Genomic DNA, 27142 nt, shown 5'->3' with positions numbered 1-27142 from the left:
AGTTACTTTTATAGATTTTTGTACAATTCTCTTCAGAAATTGATAAATAAAAGTATTTCGGGCAGGGAGGAGGAGGGGCTGTTTTAGGCTGAAACTTTGCCCTAACTGTCACTCAAGCTGTCTCGCCCCGCCTCTCACTCTCTCTCTCTGTCTCTCTCTCTCATTCTCTCTCTCTCTCTATTTAACTCTCCCTTTCTCAGTCAGGTCGGGGCGGGCTGTATAAAAGCGGAACGTCAAGCAGTTCCCCACTCATTCAGCAGCGATTTGACTGAAGAAGCATCATGTCTGGTAGAGGGAAAGGAGGCAAAGGACTGGGGAAAGGTGGAGCGAAGCGGCACCGCAAAGTGCTTCGCGATAACATCCAGGGCATCACCAAACCGGCCATCCGCCGCCTGGCTCGCCGTGGCGGTGTCAAGCGCATTTCGGGTCTGATCTACGAGGAGACCCGCGGGGTGCTGAAGGTTTTCCTGGAGAATGTGATCAGGGATGCTGTCACCTACACCGAGCACGCCAAGCGGAAGACGGTCACCGCTATGGATGTGGTGTACGCTCTGAAACGCCAGGGCCGCACTCTCTATGGATTCGGCGGCTGAACAAATCGAACTGACTCTATAACAAAACCCAAAGGCTCTTCTAAGAGCCGCCCACAATCTCACATTGAGAGCGGAGACCTTCGAGCGGCAGAGGGAAACCGAGATGTAGTTTTATACAAACACATCTTTCCCATCTGCGCATTTTCCATTCACAATACTCTCGTGAGTCACACAAGGTTTCATACTTGATTTTAGTTCGGTTTTCAGTAATTCACTTCCTTTATATTTCTTGAAGCTCAACTCCAAGCTTTGCTGACAGCGCCCAAACTAACACCGAGTTCACTAGATAAAGAACATCATTTATTATATTTTGATCAGGAGCAGCTATTTTGAGACACATCATTCTCGCTTATTCGCAACATTTTCAACGTGTCTTTTTTCTTCGCTTTCTCTTCCTGAGTCTCTGAAACATGACAGGGCCTGGGAGGTACCAGTATACGAGCTTTATATGAATCAGCCTGTATCGATGCAGCATGTCGTCCAGTTCCAATAAGCACTGAACAGAGCTTTATTCTGGCCTGTTTTTGAACGATCAATGAAAGAATCCGAATTTACACAGCAATTTAAGGCAAAAATTGAGTGGCCCGTGCCGCGGAGTATGTTTAAAACAGACATTCCAGCAAGCATGACACAGAATATTTCCGATTTACTGAGTGAAACATATAATCCTGTTAATCACCTCGATTCTGCATCCCAAGCCGAACGGAAGTTCTGCTTTTGGTGCATGGTTTGAACTGTGAAGATACATTTATGCATATTGTGGAAAATAGTTCAAATACATAAAATTGGAGATACAAATGGTTAACATGAAGGGTGCGCAAAACCCCCACACACAACGCCTCCCCCACCCATTATATACTAGACACAGGGGCTACACCATTCTCTTTTTAACATCAGTAGCGCTTTGACATGAAGAAACCGATAACTTTGATCAGTTTTATATGTGAGACCCAAAATTTCGCCCATCAATAGGAGTTTTATCCAGTCTGCTGTAAACTGATCAGGGAATGAATGAGAATTTAATGCGTGTTCAGAGGCTGGACGTCGGATCTACGAACGTAATGGGACTCTCAAACACTGATACCAGGTGATACTTAACAATTGAAATTTATTTCAACGGCCTTCAAACTAGGTTTATTTTAATTTCAGTTCCTCGTCCCTCTGAAATTGGCGGGCATTTTGAAATTGATTAACTGTCAGTTGCTGCTCCACCAATCAGGGCCCAGAAATCCATGAAGCCCCGCTGCTCTTTTCAAATTTCTCGGCGGGATTGCGCTGCATCCAATCAGGAGAGGAGGGAGGTGACGGACAATGTCTTAAATAGACAGACACAGAGCGGCTTCATCATTCTCAGAGTCTGTGTTCCACAGTGTTTGTTATCATGGCCAGGACCAAGCAGACAGCGCGCAAGTCGACCGGAGGGAAAGCTCCCCGCAAGCAGCTGGCGACCAAAGCTGCCCGCAAGAGCGCTCCAGCCACGGGCGGCGTGAAGAAGCCCCATCGCTACAGGCCCGGCACTGTGGCTCTGCGGGAGATCCGCCGCTACCAGAAATCCACCGAGCTGCTGATCCGCAAACTGCCCTTCCAGCGCCTGGTGCGGGAGATCGCTCAGGACTTCAAGACCGACCTGCGCTTCCAGAGCTCGGCCGTCATGGCCCTGCAGGAGGCCAGCGAGGCTTACCTGGTGGGGCTCTTTGAGGACACCAACCTGTGCGCAATCCACGCCAAGCGGGTCACCATCATGCCCAAAGACATCCAGCTGGCCCGCCGTATCCGCGGGGAGCGCGCCTAAACACCCCACCTCAGCACCAAGTGCGACAAAGGCTCTTTTAAGAGCCACCAAGTCGGTCAGAGAAAGAGCTGCCATCGCTTAACCACACCAGCACTTTAGCCTCTCTGGCCTACAATATATTTTCCTCACTTTGTCACCCCGTAACTGACCTTTGTTCCCTTTACCGGATGTTTCACACTATCTGAGGTCATTTCAAAGGCGATTATTTTAATGATAAGGGAACGTTTTCCCTAATAGAAGAGTTTGGGCATAAATAGATGCAGCACATACTAACTGATGTCAGTAAGATGTAACAGTGCTAGCAGGATGCGTCTCACTCTAACCCATTCGTTCACAGATATCATCAGGAATGTTTTCATTGCGAAGCGATCGGAATGTTCACACATGCACTAAAACCCGGATTCAGTTTCACATGCCACAAAGGCTCTTTTTTTAACGCCGCCTAGTCGTTCAGAGAAAGAGCAGCGATTTATTATTAAAAGATCCAGCTCCTAATTGTCAGAGCGACAATTTATTTTCATTCATTTTGTTTAGCCGGTTCCCCCCCTCTGCTGTATTTGGGATTTGGTGCTGATTCTGTTTACAATTGTATGCAATTTCACATCATTGAATTAGAAATGGGATGACTTAATTATTAAAGAACGTCTTTCTGAACATTGACAATTGGTCATATATAGATGCAGCAGAGACTCCTGATGTCTGGATAAGGCAACAGCGCCAGCGTCTCGTTGTAACCATCGTTTTCACAGATCGCATTTGAAATATAATGTCATTCAGAATCGATAGGGATGTTATCGCACATCCGGATAGACAACAGGTCGCCCTTTTCACTGATTCAGTGAGTGGCTCTGAAAAGAGCCTTTGGGTTCTCGGTTGAAAGAATGGTCGCTTCACTTGGTCTTGGTGGCTGCAGAGGCGCCGGACTTCTTGGGCAGCAGCACGGCCTGGATATTAGGCAGCACCCCGCCCTGAGCGATGGTCACCCCTCCCAGCAGCTTGTTGAGCTCCTCGTCATTGCGGACGGCCAGCTGCAGGTGCCTGGGGATGATGCGGGTCTTCTTGTTGTCCCGGGCCGCGTTGCCGGCCAGCTCGAGGATTTCAGCCGTCAGGTATTCCAGCACGGCGGCCAGATAGACCGGGGCTCCGGCACCCACACGCTCTGCGTAGTTACCCTTCCTCAGCAGCCTGTGAACGCGGCCCACCGGGAACTGCAGTCCGGCCCGGGAGGAGCGAGACCTGGCCTTGGACCGAGCTTTCCCACCGGTCTTTCCTCTTCCAGACATTGTAACAATCTCACAAACACTTTCACAGAGAATGCTGATATCCGCCTTCTTTCACTTCTCTTATACCCTCAGGAGGAATGGTGGTGTGCTCAGAACTGATTGGTTAATTGTAATTTTCGTAAAATAATCGTCATATTCTTCATACTGCCAATCAGATCTCTGCTTGACTCACCAATCTGGAGTCGCTACGAAATTGAAATCGGAAAGAAAGACCGCCAAATCGTCAGTTCCCAACCGTTTATAAATTTCATATTTGAAACTACCGCCAAAAAATAACTCAAAGGATAAATCGAACTACAATCCTAATCGCTAATTCATTTTTCAGTCTAAGAATGTAATATTCACTCAATCTCTCTCTAATTGGTCTGGTCTGCAGTTTACCTGTATCTGTTAGTTTCTGATTGGGAACGGGGAGTTTCATGTATCTGACATCAAGTGGAAATTCGAGGCCCCCAATTTAGCAGATTCCAATCCTTTGTTTTATTCAATATTGAAAAACTCGCCGGCACATTTGTAAAAGGAAAAACTAAACTCTTGCAGAAAAATCGCCGTTAAATTTAACACAGTCAGTTCCAAGCTATTAAATGATAGGCCTCCCTAATTGTACTATATCATTTTTAATCGCAAGTTCCAAACTAGCGTTTCAACTCAGGAATCCATTCGTGTTTAAAATCGGACCTTTTTGCAGTTCTAACAGCCGGCGAAAAATTACGTTTACTGAGTGCTGCGCTTAAGCAGTTTGGCCTAGATGTACAATTGTGATATTGTTCTAAAACATTTTTTAAATGATATTATTTTATTGTATCCATATTGCAGGCTCTTAATTCACTCCAATTCGAAGTGGTTCCGAATGAGTATATACCTTGTTGCACGACTCTTGTTCGGCCAGTAGATGTCACCAGGTCACTATAACTTGCACTTTATGGTTTCTGAACTCTCGTCGACAAGCAATGGGCCTAATGCTGCTCTTGGAACTGGCCGAGCTAGCCCCCCGTTAAATAGGCAATGGCAGTGGCCAACTCATCGCCCTCTATACTGATCGGAACAAGTTGTTATATTCGGCACTTGCTGTTTTCTGCAATGGAATAATGACTTTAACTCTGAACCTCTCCGTCACTGCAATACATTTCTGCATTTTATTCTATAGCTGTCAGTGCCTGGAAGTGAATGTGAGGTGGACTTTGCTTCTGCAACCATCAGCTTTTGCCAAGCTGCAAAAATTGGCAGATTAATTCCGTGTGCATCACTCTCTGATGCTACACACGAAAGGTGTTTAGAACGTCCATTACGAATATAAGAACAGAAGAAATAGGAACAGGAGTCGGCTATTTGGCACCTCGAGCCTGTCTCGCCATTCAATAAGATCATGGCTGATATCTTTGTGTTTCAATTCCCACTTTATCATCTACCCCCGGTATCCATTGATTCCCTTGCCTATTAAGAATCTATCTACCTCTGTCATAAAAGTTGCCATTGACCCCGCCTCCACCAACTTCTGTGGCAGAGAGATCCAAAGTCACACCGCCCTCTGAAATAGAAAAAAATCCCCATCTCTGTCCAAAAAGGGCGAGTTCTAAGTTAAAACACTGCCCCCTATTCCTCAAAACATCCTCTTGATATTCACCTTGTCAAGGCCATTCAGGATCTTGCATACTTCAATCAATCACCCCTCACTCTTGTCAGCCCCAGTGGAATCAAGCCCAGTCTTTCCAACCTTTCCTCATAAGACAAACAACTGAATCCAGGAATTTATCTAGCAAAGCTCCTCTGAACCTTATCCAATGCACCTCCATTTCGTGTGAAGTTATCCACTTCAGTTTAAAAAACAGCATGGCAGAGTATTATTTAATTTGTGATGGATTGGGAAATGTAGTAAAAAGGGAGCTGGGTACCCGTGCACACCAATCACTGACAGCAAACATGCTAGTGCAGGAAGCACTTAAGAAGGCAAATTATATGTTGGCCTTCATCGTGACATGGTTGATTGCAGGAGCAACGGTGTCAACTGAAGCTATACAGGGCCTTGGAAAGACCACTCCTGGAGTATTGTGTGCAGTTTTGGTCAACTTACCTAAGAATGGATACCTTTGCCATAAGAAGAGTGCAGCGAAGTTTCACCAGAGTGATTCCTGGGATGGCAGGATTGTCCTCTGAAGAGAGTTTGGGTCGACTAGGTCTATATTCACTGGAGTTTAAAGGAATGAGAGGGGGTCTCAATGAATGTATAAAATCCTGAGAGGGCTGGAAAGTTTGGATGCATGGATGAAGTTTCCTCTGGCTGGGGGTCTAGAACAAGGGGTCACAATCTCAGGATAAAGGGTAAATGGTTTACGTGCCAATATATTCCCTCTTCTATTCAATATGTATTTCGTGAGTTATCGTTTAATGTATTTTTCTTTTCTGAAATGTATCTCCACTAATATCTCTCATTTTCCATGATAGTCTGTTTTTTTTTTTAATTTCATGCCAGTCAGCTAGTAATAGTTGAGTGTGATTTCACTCGATAACTTTCTTGCATTTGTTTCTGTGTGTGTTAGTGTATGAGCCTGCGGGTGTGTGAGTCTTTGTGTGCGAGTGTGCAGGTCCCATTTCCCACTTGTCTTTCTCTTTTACAGAATGCAGTTATGGGATTAATTTTAATGAAATGTAAGTGTCTACCTCTGACCATGCTGTGTTGGAATTAGTTCCCTATATCTCATTTTTTGTACTGATTGTGTACCTCAAATTTGTGCTCTGTGTAGATGACTCCATTATTCTACATGTGTAGATTTCTTCTGTACTAAATATGCAAACCATGCATATGTGTGAAAATTATTTTTTCAATGCATTAATCTATTACTGTTTCCCGGCTGTGTTGCAGAACTAAACATGGAACTTTGCATCTATCAAAGACAGGCTTTATTCATTTGCTTTGAGTCAGCTAAGATGTAGCGTTCAGGCTGCAACTCAGCAAAAGACTTTGTGAATGATAACAAGATACTTGAACTTAGATGTTATGTATGTCATATATGATTGTTTCAGTTTGTAATGACCTTACGTTAGAAAGCATATTGACCTGGCACGTGTTGTGTATTCATTCTGTATGAATTAAAATTACACTTTTTTATGTCAGATGTAGTATGATATATTTGGAGGGCAATTTAACCTGTTCCACTGTGGGAGCTCAGGGAACATTTGTAGGATTAATTATGTACATTTCAGTTAGTTGCTCTATCTGTAAATAAAACTGCACTCTTCTGAAATGAATGAGCTGCCTTTTAATCCGATAATGTTTGTGATTTTGGACTGGGATTGATGGACCCACCATTCTGCAGTGCTCGGTGAGTGTGAATTGAGGAGAAATATTCTGTCTCCCCTGTTGTATTTGACTGTTGCATTGTACATGTCTATCTGAATCAAGAGATCAATGTGAATCTGATTCCTTCTCACTGTCACGATGGAACTGCTGTTCTGTTCTTACTCCGAGCAATAAATTTGCCTATGTCCATTCGAAGCAGAGCGTTGCATTATTATTTTAGATCAGGAATCGATACCTTGGTGCTACTGGAAAAGGGCAGATGGTGGCCCAAAGTTATATCATTATGAGATTGCAGGTGAGTGTGTGTCTGTGCTTGTGTGTACTTGTGTGTGTGTGTGTGTTTGCATTTATCTGCCCATCTTTAGATTTGGGAGATAATTCATCCTTCTGCAGTATTATATTACGATATATGAATGTGGAGTCACACTCTATTTTTCGCTTTTTAACCTCTTAACATGGGGTTTATTCGTTTCCTTTCTGTGAAAAGGGTTTTAAAATGCATCTAATTATTTGCTGCTGTGTGACTGTGAGTTTTGCTTTATAAATATTTTTAATTGATTCTGGGCTTTACTCTGTATCTTTGACTCTCAGTAATGGCCTTGTGGCTATTACTCTGCACCTTTCTGTGCCTGATTTGTGAGCATGCATCTTACGTTCATTGTTTCTGCCAGGTAATGCATATTTTACTCATTGCCTCTCAGTTACAGGAATGTGGATGTCCAGATTTTATTCGCTATCTGTAATTCTGTGTTATATCAGTGTGATTAATTTTCCTGTTGTTTGCATCAGGGTCAGAATTGTGAGCATGGAAAAATTATGCTGAAACTCAGGTTATGTTTAAATGAGTGAGAATTTAATCATTTGCTGTCAATCCCTGTTATAAGGTGTGGTTCACTCTATGCTTATCATATTCTTGTATGACTATTCTCTATGTCTGCACACATCTTGTAGGTCATTGTCGATTTTGCTGTGAACATGTCAGCCTGTGTTGCTTGAGTGTGTTGATCACACTGCAGTTTTCAAATCAGTATGTAAGCCTGGGCCTCCCTCCACCCTTACAATCCCCAGAGCACCACCAGCCGTATCTCTTGGTCTTTGTTACGGGCTGTTATATTTTCATCAGCAACTTTCAGATTTTGATACATTTTGAGGTGGGATTTTGTTCTAGCTAATAACCTTGGTTTTCTCTCCACCCAATCTCATCCTATTTTGAAAAGTCGGATTTGGAAAAAGTATTTTATTCTGCTCCTTTCTATATCTGGCATGTGTCTGTGTTTTAATTGTCTGCCCCTGTTACGGGAATGTAGCTTTCTTCTGTATCTGTCAGTCCCACCTATGAGAGTGGTGTTATGTTATTCCCTGTACTTGTCAATATCTGCTTTATGAAGTCGGAAGCACAGCGAAGCCGAATTTCACACTGGAAACGCATGAATGATCATCCTAATTTATCTATTTTTATCGTTATCCTTCTGTGCAGGGACTCGTTCTAAAGTTGCATTGACAGAATGGTCAATAAACATACACTGCAACAGGCAATTATCAAATAATGGTCAACTGCTTATAAGGCAGATATGTTAATCCTTGTCTGAACATGAGACTCTATCCTATGCTACACCATCTGCATGTAGGAACACATCACACTATAGAGTTTTGCAGTTTTGAATTTGATTGATATACTTCATTGCATATATATGATTCTGTCATTTCCCCATTACATCATCCAATTTAAAGTGCTTCAGCTGCATCCGTAAATTGTTGCATAGCTCATCCTCTGCCAGGAGATGGCAACAGTTCACTATAAGTTGGATCTGGCCTTTTCTGATCAAACATCTAGAAAACAATAGGCCTGATGCTGCACGTGAACCTAGCCCAGCTCACTTCTGATAAAAAGACTACGACAGCGGTCAACTACTTCCGCTCCATACAGATCGTCACAAAGTGTTTTGTTCTGCACCTGATGGCTTCTGTAATGCAATATTCACCCTAACTGGGTATTTCTCGGTCACTGGGATTCATGTATGTGTTTTATGCCATATCTGTTGTTTTCAAGCAAGGAAGATAGATATTGACCTGTAATTGACTGTCTTTGAGATTCCTGTCACTGCGCGTGTTGACCGTTGCTGTGTGAGTGCGCTTTTTATTCAATACCTGTCAGATATTTTGACATAAGAGACTGTGTCTTTTTGGTTACTTACCAGTTTTTTTTATGTTGAGTTCTATACAGCTGTGTGCTTATTCAGGTACGTGAATTAGATTCCACACCAGCAGCTCACCACCCACCAGAAACCCCCGTCCCTCTTGTCTCTCTAGTTCTCCAGGGTGTGTAAAAATGACTTTGCCACGATCTCTGTCAGTTCCTGGTAAATGGGTGCCCGTGTTAGACAGCCCCTGTGAATTTCTGGTGTGTGGGCATTTATTTTGTTATGTAGCAGTTCGTGCTTGGAATAGCTGGGTGTTTTTTTCATTTTCTCTCCCCGTCTATTCGTCAGTATGTAGCATGCGAATGTGAGTTTTTATTCAGCAATGTGAATATGGGTTTTTCATGACATTTGTCAACGTTTGGAATGTGTGTGGTGTGTGAATGTGAATATTTTATTGGGTTATTCAGTGTCAAATGGGTCATCGTGTGTTTGAGTCTACCTCTCAGTTTCTGAAATTTAAATGTGAAGATACCTTCAAATTATCAGTTCTTTTGTATGAGTGTCACCTACATTCTGTACCTATTAATCCATTTTAAGCCAAACTAAGATTTACTCATTCTCTCAGTAATGTTATGTTATTATGTACTCTTTGTTATGACTGACTGGAATTTTCTCTCAACTGGCAGTTTCCAGTGTATGAAAGTGCCAGTTGATTGGTCTGCATCAGTTTAGGAAATCGATGTATCACTTCATTCTGTACCTATCCAATTCTGCATGATTTTGTTTTTTTATTAAACACTTCTCACATGATAGTGTTCAATTTAACCGGTAGCTGAGAGACTCTGGTATGTTAGCCTCGGTTTTATTTGGACCTGACCCTTTCAAGTCTGCGTGTGTGTGTTATTGATTCCACCAGCAGGAGAAATAAGGAAAATCCAGTGGATGTGATGGATTTGGATTTTCAGAAGGCTTCTGATAAAATCCCACAATAGAGTTTAGTATGGAAAATGAAAGCACATGGGATTGGCTTAAATATATTTGCATGGATTGAGAACTGGTTAGCAGACAGGAAACAAAGAGTAGGAATCAATGGATCTTATTTGGAGTGATAGACAATGACTCCATGGAGTACCAAAGGGATCAGTGTTTTGGCCCCAACTATTCACAATCTATAACAATAATTTGCCTGAGAAAACCAAACGTATTATTTCCAGGTTTGGTGACAACATGAAACTTGTCCGTGGTAAGGAGGATTCCAAGATCTTTCAAGGCAATTTAGACAAGTTGATTGAGTGGGTAAATACAAGGCAGATGCTTTAGAATGTCGATTACAACATAAGAACAGAAGAAATAGGAACAGAAGTAGACCATCTGGCATCTCGAGCCAGTCTCACCATTGAGTAAGATCATGGCTGATCACTTTGTGTTTCAATTCCCACATAAATATCTAACCCCGATAACCTTTGATTAACTTACCTATTAAGAATGTATCTACCTCTGCCTAAAAAGTCTCAATGACCCTACCTCCATCGACGACTGAGGCAGAGAGTTCCAAAGTCACACAACCCCCTGAGTGAGAAAAAAAATATTGTCAATCTGCCCCAAAAAGGGTGACCTCTAACTTAAAAACAGTGATCCCTATTTCTTTTAACATCCTCTTGATGTCCACATTCTCAAGGCCATTCAGGATCTTGTATAATTCAATCAATCACCCCTCACTCTTCTAAGCCCCAGTGGAGCAAACCCAGTCTGTCCATCATTTCCTTATGAGAAAACCAACTTATTCCAGGTAACTATCTAGTAAAGCTTATCTGAACCACCTCCTATTAGTGTGAAGTTATCCACATCAGTTGAAAAGACAGCATGGCAGAATATTATATAAATGGTGATGGATTAGGAAATGTTGAAGTAAAAAGGGAGCTGGGTTCTGGTGCACACCAGTCACTGAGACCAAGCATGCAGGTGCAGGAATGTATTGTCAAAATTCCATGTATGTACTGACAGATGATTCTTGTCTGTATGTGTCAGTGTGTGCTGTATGTGTATGTAAGTCCATGTTTGACATTTATGAAATTTTGGCCATTCCATTTCTGTGTTTCATTGTATTTGTGTGCTTGTGTGTGAGTGTTTGTGTCTCTAGGTGAGCATCTTTGTGAATATTTGCATGAGTGTGTGGGAGAGAAAGTGCAAGTTTGTTTCTGTGTGCATGTGTTTAGGCAAAAGTGTGTTTGTGCGAGTGTGTGTGCTTATGTGTGTGTGAGGGCCAGTGTGTAAGTTTGTGTGCCTGTACATGTTTAGGTGTTTGTTTGTGTTTGTATTTAACAGATGGTGTGTGCATATGTGATTATGTATGTTATGAGAGTGTGTGTTTTCTCTGCATGTTTGTCTGTGTATAATTTCATTAGCCTGCGACTGTGTCAGTGTTTGTCTGGGAGTTTGCAGGGATCATTTGCCATTTGAATTTCTCTGGTACAGAATGCAGCTTTGAAATTAATTTTAGTGAAATTTAAGTGTCTACACTGTGAATGTCAGTTTTTGTGAAATTAATTTCCAAAATCTCAGTTATGTTCTGTACATAATATGTATCCCATGCATATTTGTGAAAACTATTTCCTCAATGCATTAATCCAGTATTGTTTCCCGGCTCTGATGTGGCTTTAAATATTAAAGATTCATTTCTCAAAGACAGATTTTATTCATTTGTTTGAATCAACTAAGGTGTAGCAATCAGGCTTCAAATTGGCAAAAGTGTTTTTGAATGATAACGAGACACTTGAACTCACATGCTGTGTATGTCATACCTGATTGATTCATTTTGTAATGATTTAATGTTTTGAATCACAGTTAGAATATTGACCTGGCATGTATTGGGTATTCATGCTGTGTTAATTAAAATTACATTTTTCTTTATTCCAGATTTTGTATGAGATTCTTGGAGGGGAAATTCAATCTGTTCTTCTGTGAGATCCCACAATAAATTCTTAGGATAATTTTGTGCATTTCAGACAGTTGGTCCATCTGTGGCTAAGACTGCACTCTTCTGAAATTAATGAGCTGCCTGTTAATCTGATAATATTAGTAGTTTTGGAGTGAGATTGATGGACCGACCATTATGTGGCGCCCAGTGAGTGTGAACTGGGGATAAATACTATCTCTCTCCTGTTGTATTTGACTGTTGCATTGGACACGTCTACCTAAAACTTAAGATCAAAGTGAATCTGATTCCTGCTCTCTGTGACGAGGAACTGCTGTTCTGCTGTGTTCTTTGAACAATAATGTGCCCATGTCCATTCGAAGCAGAGGGCTGCATCATTATTTTAGCTGGCGAATCAGTACCTTGTCCCTGGTGCACAAGGGGAGATGGTAGCCTAATGTTATATCATTATGAGATTGCTGGTGAGTGTGTGTCTGTGCATGTGTGTTTGTGTGTTTGTGTGTGTGTGTGTTTACCTACCACTCTTTCCTATGAGAGAAATTTCTTCTTGTACACTGTTGATATTACAATATGTGAATGTGTGACTACACTGAATCTTTGACTTTTTAACATCTTACGATGGGGTTTATTCTTTCCCTGTCTGTGCATAGGGATTTCAAAATGCACCTAGTTATTTGCTGCTGTGTGACTGTGTGTTTTATTTGATAAATGTTTGTAATTGATTCTGGGCTTTACTCTGTATCTTTGACACTCTGTAATGCACTTGCGGCTACCATTCTGCACATGCCTCTGCCTGAATTGTGAAGATGCATCTTACATTGATTGTTTCTGACATGTCATGCATATTTTACTCATTGCCTACCCATTACTGGTATGTGGATGTGCAGATTTTATTCTGTATCTGTAATTTTGTGATATGTCAGTGTGATTCATTTTCCTGTTTTTTGTGTCAGGATCAGAAATCTGGGCATGGCATAGTTGTATTGACATTGGGCTAGTTATCTGGAGACACATGGTAATGCTCTGGGTTTGAACCCTGCCACGGGAGATCATGGAATTTGAAATCAATAAAAGTATGATTTGAATTAATGATCACCATGAAACCATTGTCGATTGTGGTAAAAAAAAAACCCTACTGGTTCATTAATAACCTTTAGAGAAGGGAATCTGTCATCATTGTACATGTGACTCTAGACTCACACTTAAATGCCGTCTGAAATGCCCTAGCTAGCCACTCAATTCTAACAAAGGCTACAAAGAGGTCACTGACAATGGCATAATTAGCCATGTTGACCCTGAAGGAGAAGGGCAGCAGAGAGATGAAAATACAATCACCTGGAAGTTCCCATCCAGGGCACTTACCCTTCTGACTTGGAAATATGCTACTATTGCTGAGGCAGAATCCTGGATATCCATCCCACAGAACTGTGGGTGTACCTACACCACAGGGACTGCAGTGGTTCAAGAAATCAGCTCACCTCTGCCTTCTCATTTGCAATTAAATGCAGGCCCAGCCTGCGAAGTCCACATCTCAGGAATGAATAAAATAAAAGTATGATATTGTATGAGATTTAATGTAAATGTAATGTGTTGCTTTTTGAATATTGGGTACATTCATTGATTAATTGTGTAAATTTCAATCAGCTTTATTACCTGATATTTCAATTGCAGCCAATGGTCCATTCTTGTGACATGCATGGAGTACACTTCAATCTGATAATGGCTGTGAGTTTGGACTGAAATTGGTGGACCTGCCATTCAGAGGTACTGAGTAGGAGTGTATTGTGATTGTTCCAACCATCTCCTCAACCCCGTGCGCCTCTGAGTGTTTGACTATTGAATTTAGCACAGGTATCTGGTATGACTTCAATTTGACTCTGAATATTACTGTTCGTGGTGATGGTGGAAATGATGTTCTGTCTGTATCTCAGCATTCTGTGAGTAATATCATACCTACTGTCAGTTAGAAGGAGATGCCTGCATTTTAATTTGGCTGGGGCAATCATCAGCTTGAAACTGATCCCTTCATGTACTTGCCTAGAGGAAGAAACATATCTCTTGTAACTCAAGATCAGAGGAGGCATTTGAAAGAACTTAGATCAAAGTAAACTGTTAACTGAGAATCATTTTTTATAATGTTCTACAAATCATAAGGAAAAATAAAATAGTACAATGTCTGATTCCACTTCAGCACCCTGCTTTGATACTTTTCCAACAATTGAGTGACATTCAGAAACAATCCTGACCTGTCCTGATCCAAGGATGTCACTAGCCTAGGGGAGAGAGACATTGATGCAGGTCAGCTTTCACTCTCCATCTCCCATTGTAAGAGCCGTCAACTGAAACTAACAGCCGCGCTTACAATCTTTCTATAACACTTATCACTTGAAAAGCTGGTCCCTGCGATAGGTGATATTTAGATGATTGTTCCCCATCCTCACTGTCCGCCTGTTTCCACTGTTCACTGTCCAAATGCCGACAAGTTGCATGAATCAGCAGCTATAGTAGGAGTATACATTACAGCATTGAGGAGAGAAAATCCCAATAGATTTCAATTGCAGCTTCCTCCGGTTCAGTCTCCCTCAGTAGGGCCACACACAGCCCCAGAAAGGCCTCTCACCGTCCACCCGCTCACTCCAAGTCCCGGAACTCACTCCCGCTTCGCTCCGCCTCTTACAAACAGCCCCCGGTTCTCCTCGAACTTACCCCAAGTCAATGATGATTTCTGTGTCTACATTGACAACCCGGTGACTGCTGGAATCAGAACGCTGTTCACTCGCTTACCCGGGCCTTAATATTTCCGTTTCTATCTGTTTGAAACAAAGGTCTCCCCCTCACTGAGTGAAAAGCTTTCAATGGCGGAGTCGTGGAGAAAGGAAGCGCATGCGCTCTTCCAGTTATGTCTGAGAAACTTAAGGAAAGCAATGCGCAAGCGCTTATCTGGATTCGACGACACAAAAACAACATCTTTTGCTCTTCCCCTCAGTCTTTGTTCTCCAGCTTGAGCATCACTACTGGGGCTATGTGGAACGGGCAGAGTTTTAGGCAGGTGGGCGATGCCTGTATGAAGTTCAAAGTTGTATCGTTCCCTGCAGCATCTTTGCTGTTCATTCACCGGTTTAGGAAATCAATCCTCCCAGCGAATATATGTATCAAAATAAAATGCTGGAAAAACTCAGCAGATCTGACGATATCTGTGCAAAGAAAGACTGTCTTTGTCCCCACAGATGGTGTCAGACCTGATGAGGTTTCCCAGTATTTTTTGATTTTGTTTCAGATTTCCAGCATCCGCAGAATGTTGCCTTTATCCCAGTAAATCTACGTGTTTGCTGTGACCGCGCAGAAGTTCATATCTGATCTCAAAGAACCCAGTTTAATAGAAACAGATTGAAACTGTCAATCACTTAGTGTTATATTAAACACTTTTCAGCGAATTATTCCAGAGAGCTCCAGAGGTTATCGAAAGTCACATTTCAGATACTATTCACCTCAATCTCTGACATTTTCCTCTTTGTGTGATAGAAATGTGTTTGCCTCTGCACCAGTATTAGCTGGAGCTGAATCGCGTGAAATCTCCCTGCTGTCAGTCTTAAATTAGTTTTACCGATCAGATTCAGAATCTTCGGTGTTTCAAAAAGAAAACCTCCCAATCTTTTAAGTTCCAATGATTATAATTCAACTTGCTCAAAATTCCCTCATCAGTCAACAATATCATTCCAGGACTCATTATCATTCACTGAACTATTTCAAGAGAAGTTTATCCCTTTATAGTTCCAGCCGGTATTTGCAACACAATTATTAATTGAGATTTGCGCAAATTCTATCGAAACGCTGATAATGTATCTGCCTCCATCTGATGATAGAAATGAAGACCAATCGCTGTTATGTTGACACATGTTAGGCACAGAGAGACTATTCTCTCTCTCGTTATCTCTCTCACGAAGAATCACAGAACCAAAATGCAAAATAGGCCCTTCGTAGCCTCGAGTCTTCACAGACACATGAGAAACACCTGACCTACCAAACCAATCCCATTTACCATAAGTTGGCACCTTGAATATTATGACGTGCCAAGTGCTCATCCAGGTACTTTTTAAAGGATGTGAGGCAACCTGCATCCACGACCCTCCCAGGTAGCGTATTACAGACCCTCACCACCCTCTGGGTAAAAAAGTTTTTCCACACATCCTCCCTAAACTTCCAGCACCTCACTTTGAACTTATGCCCTTTTGTGACTGACACTTCAACTAAGGGGAACAACTGCTCCCTATGCACCCTGTCCATGCTTATCATAACCTTGTACACCTCGATCCGGTCACCCCTCAGTCTTCTCTGCTCCAACGTCAACAACCCAAGTCTATCCATCCTCTCTTCATAACTTAAATATTTCATCGCAGGCAACTTCCTGTGAATCTCCTCTGCACCCCTCCATTGCAATCACATCCTTCATTTAATTTGGCGACCAGAACTGCACAAAGTATTCCAGCTGTGGCCACACCAAGATTCTATACAACTCCAACATGACCTCCCTACCTTTGTAATCTATGCCCCAATTGATAAAGGCAATTTTCAGATCTGCATTTTTCAACACCTCCCTAACATGCCCCTCCGCCATCAGAAATCTATGGACACACAAGCCAAAGTCCCTTTCTTCCTCAGAATTTCCAAGTGCCATGCCATTCATTGAATACTGCTTTGTCAAATTACTACTTCAAAAGTGTATATCCTCACAATTTTGAGGGTTAAGTTCCATCTGCCACTTATCTGCCCTTTTGCCCATCCCATCTATATCTTCCTGTAGCCCAAGACACTCAACGCCACTGTTAAACACCCGGCCAATCATTGTGTCATCCGCAAACTTACTAATCCTACCCACCACATAGTTATCTATGTCGTTCCTAAAATTGACAAATATTAGGGATCTGAGAACAGACCCATTTGGTGTGCCACTGGGCACTGGCTTCCAATCACTAAAGCATCCTTCTGTCATCATCCTCTGCCTCCCACAACTCGGCCAATTTTGAATCTGCCTTATCAAATTATCTTTAATCCCATGTGCATTTGTCTTATTTATAAATCTCCCATGTGGGACCTTGTCAAAAGCTTTGCTGAAATCTATATAAACTACATCAACTGCACTACCCTCATCTACACACCTCGTCACCTCCTCAAAAAAGTCAAAGAAATTTGTTAGGGATGATTTGCCACTGACAATGAAATGCTTAATATCCCCAATCAAACCTTGCCTCTCCAAGTGCAGATAATTATTATGCTTCAGTAATTTCTCCAATAGTGCACCTCCCACTGACGTGAAAATCACTAGCCTCTTGTTCGCTAGCTTATCTCCACAACCCTTCTTAAAAGCAAAACCACATTAGCTGTTCTCCAGTCCTCGGGCACCACCACCGTGCCCAGAGTGGAATTAAAAATTCGGGACAGAGCCGCTTTTATCTCCTCCCTTTCTTCCCTCTGCAGTCTGGGACAAAAATCATCTGGACCTGGAATATTTGTCCACTTTTAAGCCTGCCAGCACCTCCAAAGCCTTTTCACTCCAGATATCAATTTGTGTATGAACCTTGCAAACTCATTCGCCTAGTTAGACACCTTAATCCTCATTTGCTTAAGTGACGATGGATTTGAAGTATTCACTCAAGGCTCTCGCTATTTCATCTGGCTCCACCCATAGATTGCCCAGGTGGTCTCATATGGGCTTTACTCTTTCCCTGGTTATATCCTTCCCATTCATATACTTATAGAATATCTTCGGATTTTCCCTACTTTTACTAGCCAGAGCTTTCTCGTATCCCCTCTTTGTTCTCCTTTTAGCCTTCTTAAGCTCCACCCTGCACTATCTGTACTCCACTATTGCCTCTGCTGATTTGCTCCCTTTGTACCTGCTAAAAGTCCCCTTTTCCTTCTCATCGTATCCTGAATATATCTGGTCACCCATAGCTCTCTGGGCATGTTAATCCTTCCTGTCACCATAGAGGGAACATGTTGAGCATATAGGCTCCCCATTTCATTTTTGAACACCACCCCCCACCCCCCCCAACTGTTCCTCTGTAGTTTTTGCCACAATTAACTCATCCCCGTCTACGTTGGTCAGATCCTGCCTTATTTTACTAAAATCCACTCTACCCCAATTCAAAACATTTTGCTTGCAACTTTTCGATTTCTTTTTCCATAAGAAATTTTCTCTGTACCATGTTGTGGTCGCTATCACTAAAATGCTCGCACACCAACACTTCAGCCTCCTGTCCGTCTTCATTCCCCAGAATTAGGTCCAGCTATGCACCATCACTTTTAGAACTCTCTACATATTGACCTAAACAGTTCTCCTGTACACATTTCAAGAAATCCAACCGTCAAAACCCTTAACATTATGTCTATCCCAATTAATTTTGGGATTATTGAAATCACCTACTATAATTACCCTACTGCCCTCGTTTCACCAACCTCCACAACTTGTACACATAATTGCTCCTCAATTTCCCGCTGACTATCTGGGAGTCTATAATTAACACTTAATAACATGGTTGACCCTGTTTAATCCTAAACTCTACTATCAAAACTTCATTAGATGCATCCTCACTGATGTAACTGACGTCTTAATTAATAATGAAACGTGCCCTCCACTTTGAACCCCCCCTCCCCTGTCTCGTGTGAAGATGCTATATCCCGGAATGTTGAGCAGCCAATCCTGCCCTTCCCTCAACCACATCTCAGTGATGGCTACTATATCATAATTCCACGTGTCAATCCTCAACCTTAACTCATCCGTTTTACCTGAAATACTCCTGGCACTAAAGTAGAGGCATTCAGCCTTGCCTTACTCCCTTGAAACTTATTGCATCTGTACTTCCTCTGACTTGATTGTTTTTCTGGATTCTCATGTGTCCCGATACTGCTAACATTCTCTCCCTGCCAAATTAGTTTAAATTTCGCACAACAGCACTAGCCTAACTGTTTGTGTCGCACTCTCACTCTCTCTGTCTCTCTTTCCCACTCTCTATCTCTCTCTCATTCACTGTTGCTTCATCCCTCTCTTTACATTCTCGCTCACTTTCGCCACCCCATCTCTGTCCCTCAGGTGCTGTGAATGATACTGATGCTGTGATCCGACCTCATTGATATTTGTGACACCTTCAGTGTTCTCCACCCTCTCAGAAATTCAGGTCTGACATTTCATCTGATTATCTCTAATAAAAAATCGAAGCGTGTCTTCAAAAGCTCTGTCACTGCCAGGAACGTGACTATACGCGAGTCCAGGTTCATACATAACTGGCCCGCTCTGGTTGTCGAGAGAGGTGTACGTTGCAAACTGCGAAATTGTGACCTGTCAGTTCTGAAGGAGCAACATAAACAGGGAGTTCTGGAGGGACCGGGAGAAGATAATTTATATTGTCGCCAGAAATAAATATTTGATGTGAGCTATTCAGATAATAGCCTGAAGTCACATATGATTGGTTCCTCAACGGAATCTGCGAATCAGACAATCTGCGGGTCCCATGTCTCAGAGTGTGATTCTTTTTTCTGAATTTACAATCTTCAGCAAATTAATAGAAAGACGAGCAAAGTTCCAAAAGAGTGGTAATTAACTCCTGAGACCCTTAGGTTAGATAACAGTTTCACTCTGTGAAGATGTAGATGTGAATATTGTGTAAGAGAGCGTTGGAAGTGGGCGGGCGAGTCAGAGGAATGAAACTGTGTTTTTGTGTCCGTTCTCATCATGATATTTCCGAGTCCCGCTTGCGAAAAATAAAAATATTTTCCATTCAAAAATTCCCCCTGTTCCCTAGCGTAACCCCAAAGTGAGATTTCAAGAGCATTTCTGTGTTGTTTTGTAGATTTCAGTCGAAAAGGAGAGGACATGTCAGCGATCGGGTGAAGGAGCCGCAGTAAATCGGGTTTTAATCGAAATGGGAGTCTTCAATTCGCGAAAAATATTTTCGACAGCAAACATTGCAATGTCAGAGATAAGATGGATTCAGTCTGGGACACTGGAGAGCGGGAATTTCCATGGAATTGGGGAGTTTGTGAGGAGAGAGAAACACAGAGATGCAGCAGCAGCCTAGAGCTGACAGCAGCTTGTCTCCGCCCCGTCCGCTCGCTGCCTTTAAGTTACTCAGTGCCGCCACCAGCGGCTTCATTTCTCACCCCGTTCACGTTGACAGAGACACTTTTTTGTGCAGAGTCCCGGAACATGACCGACACCGCAGCCGCCGAAACCGCTCCTCCAGCCGCTCCCGCCGCCCAGGTCAAGACTCCCAAGAAGAAGAAGAAGGCGGCTCCCCGGAGCGGAGCAGCCGGTCCCAAGCTGGGCGAGCAGATCCTCAAGGTTGTGGCGGATTGCAGCGATCGCAAGGGAATGTCGCTGCCCGCCATCAAGAAGGCGCTGCGCGGCAAAGGGCTGGATGTGGATAAACTCGGCTCCCAGATCAAGCAAAGCATCAAGAGGAATGTGACGAATGGCTTCCTGGTTCAGGTCAAGGGCACGGGCGCCTCGGGATCCTTCAAAGTCCCTAAGAACACAGCCCCGGGAAAAGTGGGGAAGAAGGCGAAGGCAGCAGCTGGCAAGAAATCTCCAGTGAAGAAAGCGGCAGCCAAGAAGTTGACGGCAAAGAAAGCAGCGGCCAAAAAAACTACAGTCAAGAAAGCAGCAGCCAAGAAATCCCCAGCCAAGAAAGCAGCAGCTAAGAAATCCCCAGCCAAGAAAGCAGCAGCCAAGAAAACAGCCAAGAAGTCGGCAACTCCAAAAAAGCCGGTGCAGAAAGCAGCCCCCAAGAAAAAGTCTCCTGCCAAGAAGGTGACGGCCGTCAAAAAAGTGGCCAAGGCGAGGGCCAAGCCCAAAACCAGATAAGCAAACACAGGAAAGAAGGGAAAGGTCCCGAGCAAGTTGTAAACCTCTGAACCCAAAGGCTCTTCTCAGAGCCACCCACATTTCACATGAAAGAGCTGATCCCCTGATCATTTGATCCCTGTCTCGGAGCTAGGAGCAGATTTCAGATGGAAATATTTCGTTTTCCTCCCACGTAAATCCTATTTTCCAGCTCAGTCACTGACACACTCTCCACTCGACCCCTCCCCAACTATGCAATAAAAAACAGGGATGACCTTACAGCTCACTAACCGGGATGTGTCAGAGTGCATTCAAAGTTTATCTTTTCTTTATTCACATTTTCAGGCTGCAAATGGAATGAGCATCGCTCCTAAATCCGTCTCACAACTAAGGCCCATACCTGTCGTTGCTCTAATTCTGTTGGAATAGATGTTAGCGAATTTCTCAATCCCTTTTGGCAGTGTGGAGGGTAGGGGTAGGAGGCGAATCTAGAGGTGTGTTGGTATAGAATGGGAGAGGGATTGAAATAGATGCAGACATTTGACTTTTAATAGAAATGCAGTACCGAGGTGGGCATATTACTGTGAGGTTTGGATTTAGTACCTACGATTTCCGAACTAGCTGGTTTATGCAGTTAAAGGATTTCAGGTACGGTTAAAGCTTTTTTGTACAGCTCTCTTCAGAATTTGATAAATAAATGTATTTCGGGCAGGCAGGAGGAGGGGCTGTTTTACCAGAGACATTGCCCTGACTGTCACTTCTGTTGTTTCAGCCCGCCTCTCTCTCTGTCTCTCTTTCTCTCTCCAATTCTCCCTTTCTCACTCAGGTCGGGGCGGGCTGTATAAAAGCGGAACGTGAAACAGCTCCCCCATTCATTCAGCAGCGATTTGACTGACGAAGCATCATGTCTGGCAGAGGAAAAGGAGGCAAAGGACTGGGGAAAGGTGGAGCGAAGCGGCACCGCAAAGTGCTTCGCGATAACATCCAGGGCATCACCAAACCGGCCATCCGCCGCCTGGCTCGCCGTGGCGGTGTCAAGCGCATTTCGGGCCTGATCTACGAGGAGACCCGCGGGGTGCTGAAGGTTTTCCTGGAGAATGTAATCAGGGATGCTGTCACCTACACCGAGCACGCCAAGCGGAAGACGGTCACCGCCATGGATGTGGTGTACGCTCTGAAACGCCAGGGCCGCACTCTCTATGGATTCGGCGGCTGAACAACTCGACCCGACTCTAACAAAACCCAAAGGCTCTTCTAAGAGCCACCCACAACCTCACATTGAGAGCAAGTGACCTCAGAACCGGAGAGAGAAAGCGATATGTAGTTTTATAAAAACACAGCGTTGTCATCTCCGCATTTTACATTCAGAATACTATCGTGAGTCACACAAGGTTTCATGGTTTAGCTTAGTTCGGTTTCCAGAAATTCAATTCCTTTCTTTTTCTCGGAGCTCGACTCCATGCTTGGCTGACAGCTCCCAAACTAACAACGAGTTCACAAGATAAAGGCTCTCATTTATTATACTTTGATCAGGAGTAGCTATTTTGAGGCACATCATTCTCGCTTATTCGCACCATTTTCAACCTGTTTGTTCATCGCTTTCTCTGAAACATGACAGGGCCTGGGAGGTACCAGGATACAAGCTTTATATGTATCAGCCTGTATCGATGCAGCATGCTGTCTAGTTCCAGGAAGCACTGAACAGAGCTTTATTCTGGCCTGTTTAAAAGCGATCAATGAAAGAATCCGAATCTACACGGCAACGTAAGGCAAATTTTGAGTGGCCTCCGCCGCGGAATATGTTTAAAACAGATTTTGCAGCAAGCATGACAGTATATTTCCGATTTACTGAGTGAAACATAAAATACTGTTAAACACCGCGATTCTGCATCCCAGGCCGAACGGAAGCGTGAAGTGGAAGTTGTGCTTTTGGTGCATGGTTTGCACTGTGAAGATACGTTTATGCATTTTGTAGAAAATAGTTCAAATATATAAACTTAGAGATACAAATGGTTAACATAAAGGGAGCGCAAACCCCCCACACACACGCCTCCCCCACCCATAAAGCACTAGACACAGGGGCTACACCATTCTCTCTTTAACATCAATAGCGCTTTGACATGAAGATACCGATAACGTTGATCAGTTTTATATGTGAGACCCAAAATTCCGCCCATCAATAGGAGTTTTATCCAGTCTGCTGTAATCCGATCAGGGAATGAATGTATATTTAATACACGTTCAAAAGGACGAAGTCGGTGCTGGGACCGAAATGGGACTCGCAAATATTGAGAACTTGTGATATTTGTGCATTGAGATTTATTTGATCTTCCTCCAAACTAGGTTTATTTTAATTTCCATTACTCGTCCCTCTGAAATTGGCGGGCATTTTGAATTTGATGAACTGTCAGTTGCTGCTCCACCAATCAGGGTCCAGAAATCCATGCAGCCCCGCTGCTCTTTTCAAATTTCTCGGCGGGATTGCGCTGCATCCAATCAGGAGAGGAGGGCGGTGACGGACAATGTCTTAAATAGACAGACACAGAGCGGCTTCATCATTCTCAGAGTCTGTGTTCCACAGCGTTTGTTATCATGGCCAGGACCAAGCAGACAGCGCGCAAGTCGACCGGAGGGAAAGCTCCCCGCAAGCAGCTGGCGACCAAAGCTGCCCGCAAGAGCGCTCCAGCCACGGGCGGCGTGAAGAAGCCCCATCGCTACAGGCCCGGCACTGTGGCTCTGCGGGAGATCCGCCGCTACCAGAAATCCACCGAGCTGCTGATCCGCAAACTGCCCTTCCAGCGCCTGGTGCGGGAGATCGCTCAGGACTTCAAGACCGACCTGCGCTTCCAGAGCTCGGCCGTCATGGCCCTGCAGGAGGCCAGCGAGGCTTACCTGGTGGGGCTCTTTGAGGACACCAACCTGTGCGCCATCCACGCCAAGCGGGTCACCATCATGCCTAAAGACATCCAGCTGGCGCGCCGTATCCGCGGGGAGCGCGCCTAAACACCCCACCTCAGCACCAAGTGCGACAAAGGCTCTTTTAAGAGCCACCAAGTCGGTCAGAGAAAGAGCTGCCATCTCTTAACCACACCAGCACTTTAGCCTCTTAGGCCTACAATTTATTCTCCTCACTTTATCACCTGGTAACTGTCCTTTTTTCCCTTTACCGGATGTTTCAGACGAACTGAGATCATTTCAAAGTCGATTATTTTAATGATAAGGGAACGTTTTTCCTAGTAGAGGAGTTTGGTCGTAAATAGATGCAGCACATACCCCGTGATGTCCGTAACATGTAGCAGTAACTGTTTATATATTTATATGTAATTTCACATCATTCAATGCGAAGCGATCGGAATGTTCACACATGCACTAAAACCCGGATTTAGTTCCACATGCAACAAAGGCTCTTTTAAACGCCTCCTAGTCTGTCAGTGAAAGAGCAGCGATTTCTTATTAAAAGCTGCAGCTCCTAAAACCCTCACAGCGACAATTTATTTTCATTCATTTTGTTTACCCGGTTCCCTCCCTCTGCTGCATTTGGGGTTTTGAGTTGATTCTGTTTATACTTGTATGTAATTTCAAATCATTTAATTAGAAATGGGATGAGTTTTTCCCTGACCATTGGCAATTGGTCATAAATAGATGCAGCACCGACTCCTGATGTCTGGATAAGGCAACAGCGTCTCGTTGTAACCAGGGCTTTCACAGATCGCATTAGAAATATGTCATTCCGAATCGATAGGGATGTTATCACACATCCGGATAGACAACAGGTCGCCCCTTTCACTGATTCAGTGAGTGGCTCTGAAAAGAGCCTTTGTGTTCTCAGTTTAAAGAATGGTCGCTTCACTTGGTCTTGGTGGCTGCAGAGGCGCCGGACTTCTTGGGCAATAGCACGGCCTGGATATTAGGCAGCACCCCGCCCTGAGCGATGGTCACCCCTCCCAGCAGCTTGTTGAGCTCCTCGTCGTTGCGGACGGCCAGCTGCAGGTGCCTGGGGATGATGCGGGTCTTCTTGTTGTCCCGGGCCGCATTACCCGCCAACTCGAGGATTTCAGCCGTCAGGTATTCCAGCACGGCGGCCAGATAGACCGGGGCTCCGGCACCCACGCGCTCAGCGTAGTTACCCTTCCTCAGGAGCCTGTGAACGCGGCCCACCGGGAACTGCAGTCCGGCCCGGGAGGAGCGAGACTTGGCCTTGGACCGAACTTTCCCACCGGTCTTTCCTCTTCCAGACATTGTAACAATCTCACAAGCACTTACACAGAGAATGCTGATATCCGCCTTCTTTCTGTTCTCTTTTACCCTCAGGAGGAATGGTGGTGTGCTCAGATCTGATTGGTTTAGTGTCATGTTCGTATTAAAATCGTCAGATTCTTCATACTGCCAATCAGATCTCTGCTTGACTCATCAATCTGGAGTCGCTACGAAATTGAATTCGGAAAGAAAGACCGCCAAATCCCCAGTTACCAACCGTTTATAAATTTCATATTTGAAACTACCGCCAAAAATAAATCAAAGGATAAATCGAACTAAAATCCTAATCGCTAATTCATTTTTCAGTCTAAGAATGTAATGTTCACTCAATCTCTCTCTAATTGGTCTGGTCTGCAGTTTACCTGTATCTGGTAATTTCTGATTGGGAGCGGGGAGTTTCATGTATCTGACATCAAGTGGAAATTCGTGGTCCCAATTTAGCAGATTCCAACCCTTTGTTTTATTCAATATTGAAAAACACGCCGGCACATTTGTAAAAGGAAAAACTAAACTCTTGCAGAAAAATCGCCGTTAAATTTAACACAGTCAGTTCCAAACTATTAAAAGATAGGCGTCCCTTATTGTACTATATCATATTTAATCGCAAGTTCCAAACTAGCTTTTAAAATCAAGCATCCATTCGTGTTTAAAATCGGACCTTTTTGCAGTTCTAACAGGCTGCGAAAATGTAAGTTTACTGAGTGCTGCGCTTAAGCAATATTGGCCTGGATGTACAAGTGTGAAATTGTTCTAAAAATTTTAAAAAATGATATTATTTTATTGTATCTATATTGCAGGCTGTTAATTCACCCCAATTCGAAGTGCTTCCGAATAAGTATTTACCTTGTTGCACGACTCGTGTTCGGCCAGTAGATGTCACCAGGTCACTATAACTTGCATCTTATCGTTTTGAACACTCGTAGAGAATCACCCGGCCTAATGCTGCTCTTGGAACTGGCCGAGCTAGCCCCCCGTTAAATAGGCAATGGTAGTGGCCAACTCATTGCCCTCCATACTGATCGGAACAAGTTGTTATATTCTGCACTTGCTGTTTTCTGCAATGGAATAGTGACTTCAGCTCTGAACCTCCCCGTCACAGCAATTCATTTCTGCGTTTTATTCTATAGCTGTCAGTGCGTGGAAGTGAATGTGAGGTGGACTTTGCTACTGCAGCCATCAGCTTCTGACAAGCTGTAAAAATGGCAGATTCATTCCGTGTCTATCACTCTCTGGTGCTACACACGAAAGGTATTTAGAACGTCCATTATGAACATAAGGACAGAAGAAATAGGAACAGCAGACGGCTATTTGGCACCTTGAGCTTTCAATATTCAATAAGATCATTGCTGATCTCTTTTTGTTTCAATTTCCACATTATCATCTACCCGATATCCATTGATTCCCTTGCCTATTAAGAAACTATCTACCTCTGTCTTAAAAGTTGCCATTGACCCTGCCTCCACCACCTTCTGAGGCAGAGAGATCCAAAGTCACCCCGCCCTCTAAAAGAGAAAAAAAAATCCCCATCTCTGTCCAAAAAGATCGAGATCCAATTAAAAACAGTGCCCCCTATTCCTCAAAACATCCTCTTGATATTCACCTTGTCAAGGCCATTCAGGATCTTGCATACTTCAATCAATTACCCCTCACTCTTGTCAGCCCCAGTGGAAACAAGCCCAGTCTGTCCAAACTTTCCTCATAAGACAACCCACTCAATCCAGGAATTTGTCCAGTAAAGCTCCTCTGAATCTTATCCAATGCACCTCCATTTCATGTGAAGTTATCCAATTCATTTGGGAGAACAGCATGGCAGAGTATTATTAAAGTTGTGATAGATTGGGAAATTTTGTAGCAAATAGGGAGCTGGGTACCCGTGCACACCAATCACTGACAGCAAACATGCAGGTGCAGGAAACACTTAAGAAGTCAAATGATATCTTGGCCTTCATCGTGACCTTTTTGATTGCAGGAGCAATGATGTGAACTGCAGCTATATGGGGCCTT

General features: G+C 43.5%; 3 protein-coding genes across 4 annotated transcripts; 1 reads left to right on the top strand and 2 right to left on the bottom strand.

The window, feature by feature from the left end:
- The first annotated feature begins 276 nt into the window (after nucleotides 1-276).
- LOC121274916 lies at nucleotides 277-23884 on the top strand. The gene is made up of 8 exons (XM_041182295.1): nucleotides 277-567; nucleotides 1928-2375; nucleotides 3299-3494; nucleotides 8801-8932; nucleotides 19890-20011; nucleotides 20164-20886; nucleotides 21797-22046; nucleotides 23417-23884. The coding sequence occupies exons 1-8, from the start codon at nucleotides 282-284 to the stop codon at nucleotides 23882-23884; spliced, it is 2625 nt and encodes an 874-aa protein (XP_041038229.1). The 5' UTR covers nucleotides 277-281.
- Nucleotides 3018-26016, bottom strand: LOC121274873 (histone H2AX-like). 2 transcript variants are annotated; one of them, XM_041182263.1, is made up of 2 exons: nucleotides 25982-26016; nucleotides 3018-3853 (listed from the first exon to the last, which is right to left on the bottom strand). In XM_041182263.1, exon 2 carries the CDS (start codon nucleotides 3666-3668, stop codon nucleotides 3276-3278), a length of 393 nt encoding a protein of 130 aa, XP_041038197.1. In that variant the 5' UTR covers nucleotides 3669-3853; nucleotides 25982-26016; the 3' UTR covers nucleotides 3018-3275. The 2 variants fall into 2 exon arrangements, with proteins under 2 accessions (XP_041038197.1, XP_041038196.1); XM_041182262.1 differs by lacking the exon at nucleotides 25982-26016 and adding an exon at nucleotides 4531-4674.
- LOC121274877 (histone H2AX-like) lies at nucleotides 24728-25120 on the bottom strand. Its single transcript, XM_041182267.1, has one exon. It carries the CDS (start codon nucleotides 25118-25120, stop codon nucleotides 24728-24730), a length of 393 nt encoding a protein of 130 aa, XP_041038201.1.
- Nucleotides 26017-27142: the final 1126 nt, after the last annotated feature.

This window comes from Carcharodon carcharias (genome assembly GCF_017639515.1).
Source record: "Carcharodon carcharias isolate sCarCar2 chromosome 39 unlocalized genomic scaffold, sCarCar2.pri SUPER_39_unloc_1, whole genome shotgun sequence".
NCBI classification, from domain to species: Eukaryota; Metazoa; Chordata; class Chondrichthyes; order Lamniformes; family Lamnidae; genus Carcharodon; species Carcharodon carcharias.
The sequence above is the reverse complement of the archived record's forward strand: the minus strand, read 5'-3'. Positions and strand labels throughout refer to the sequence as shown.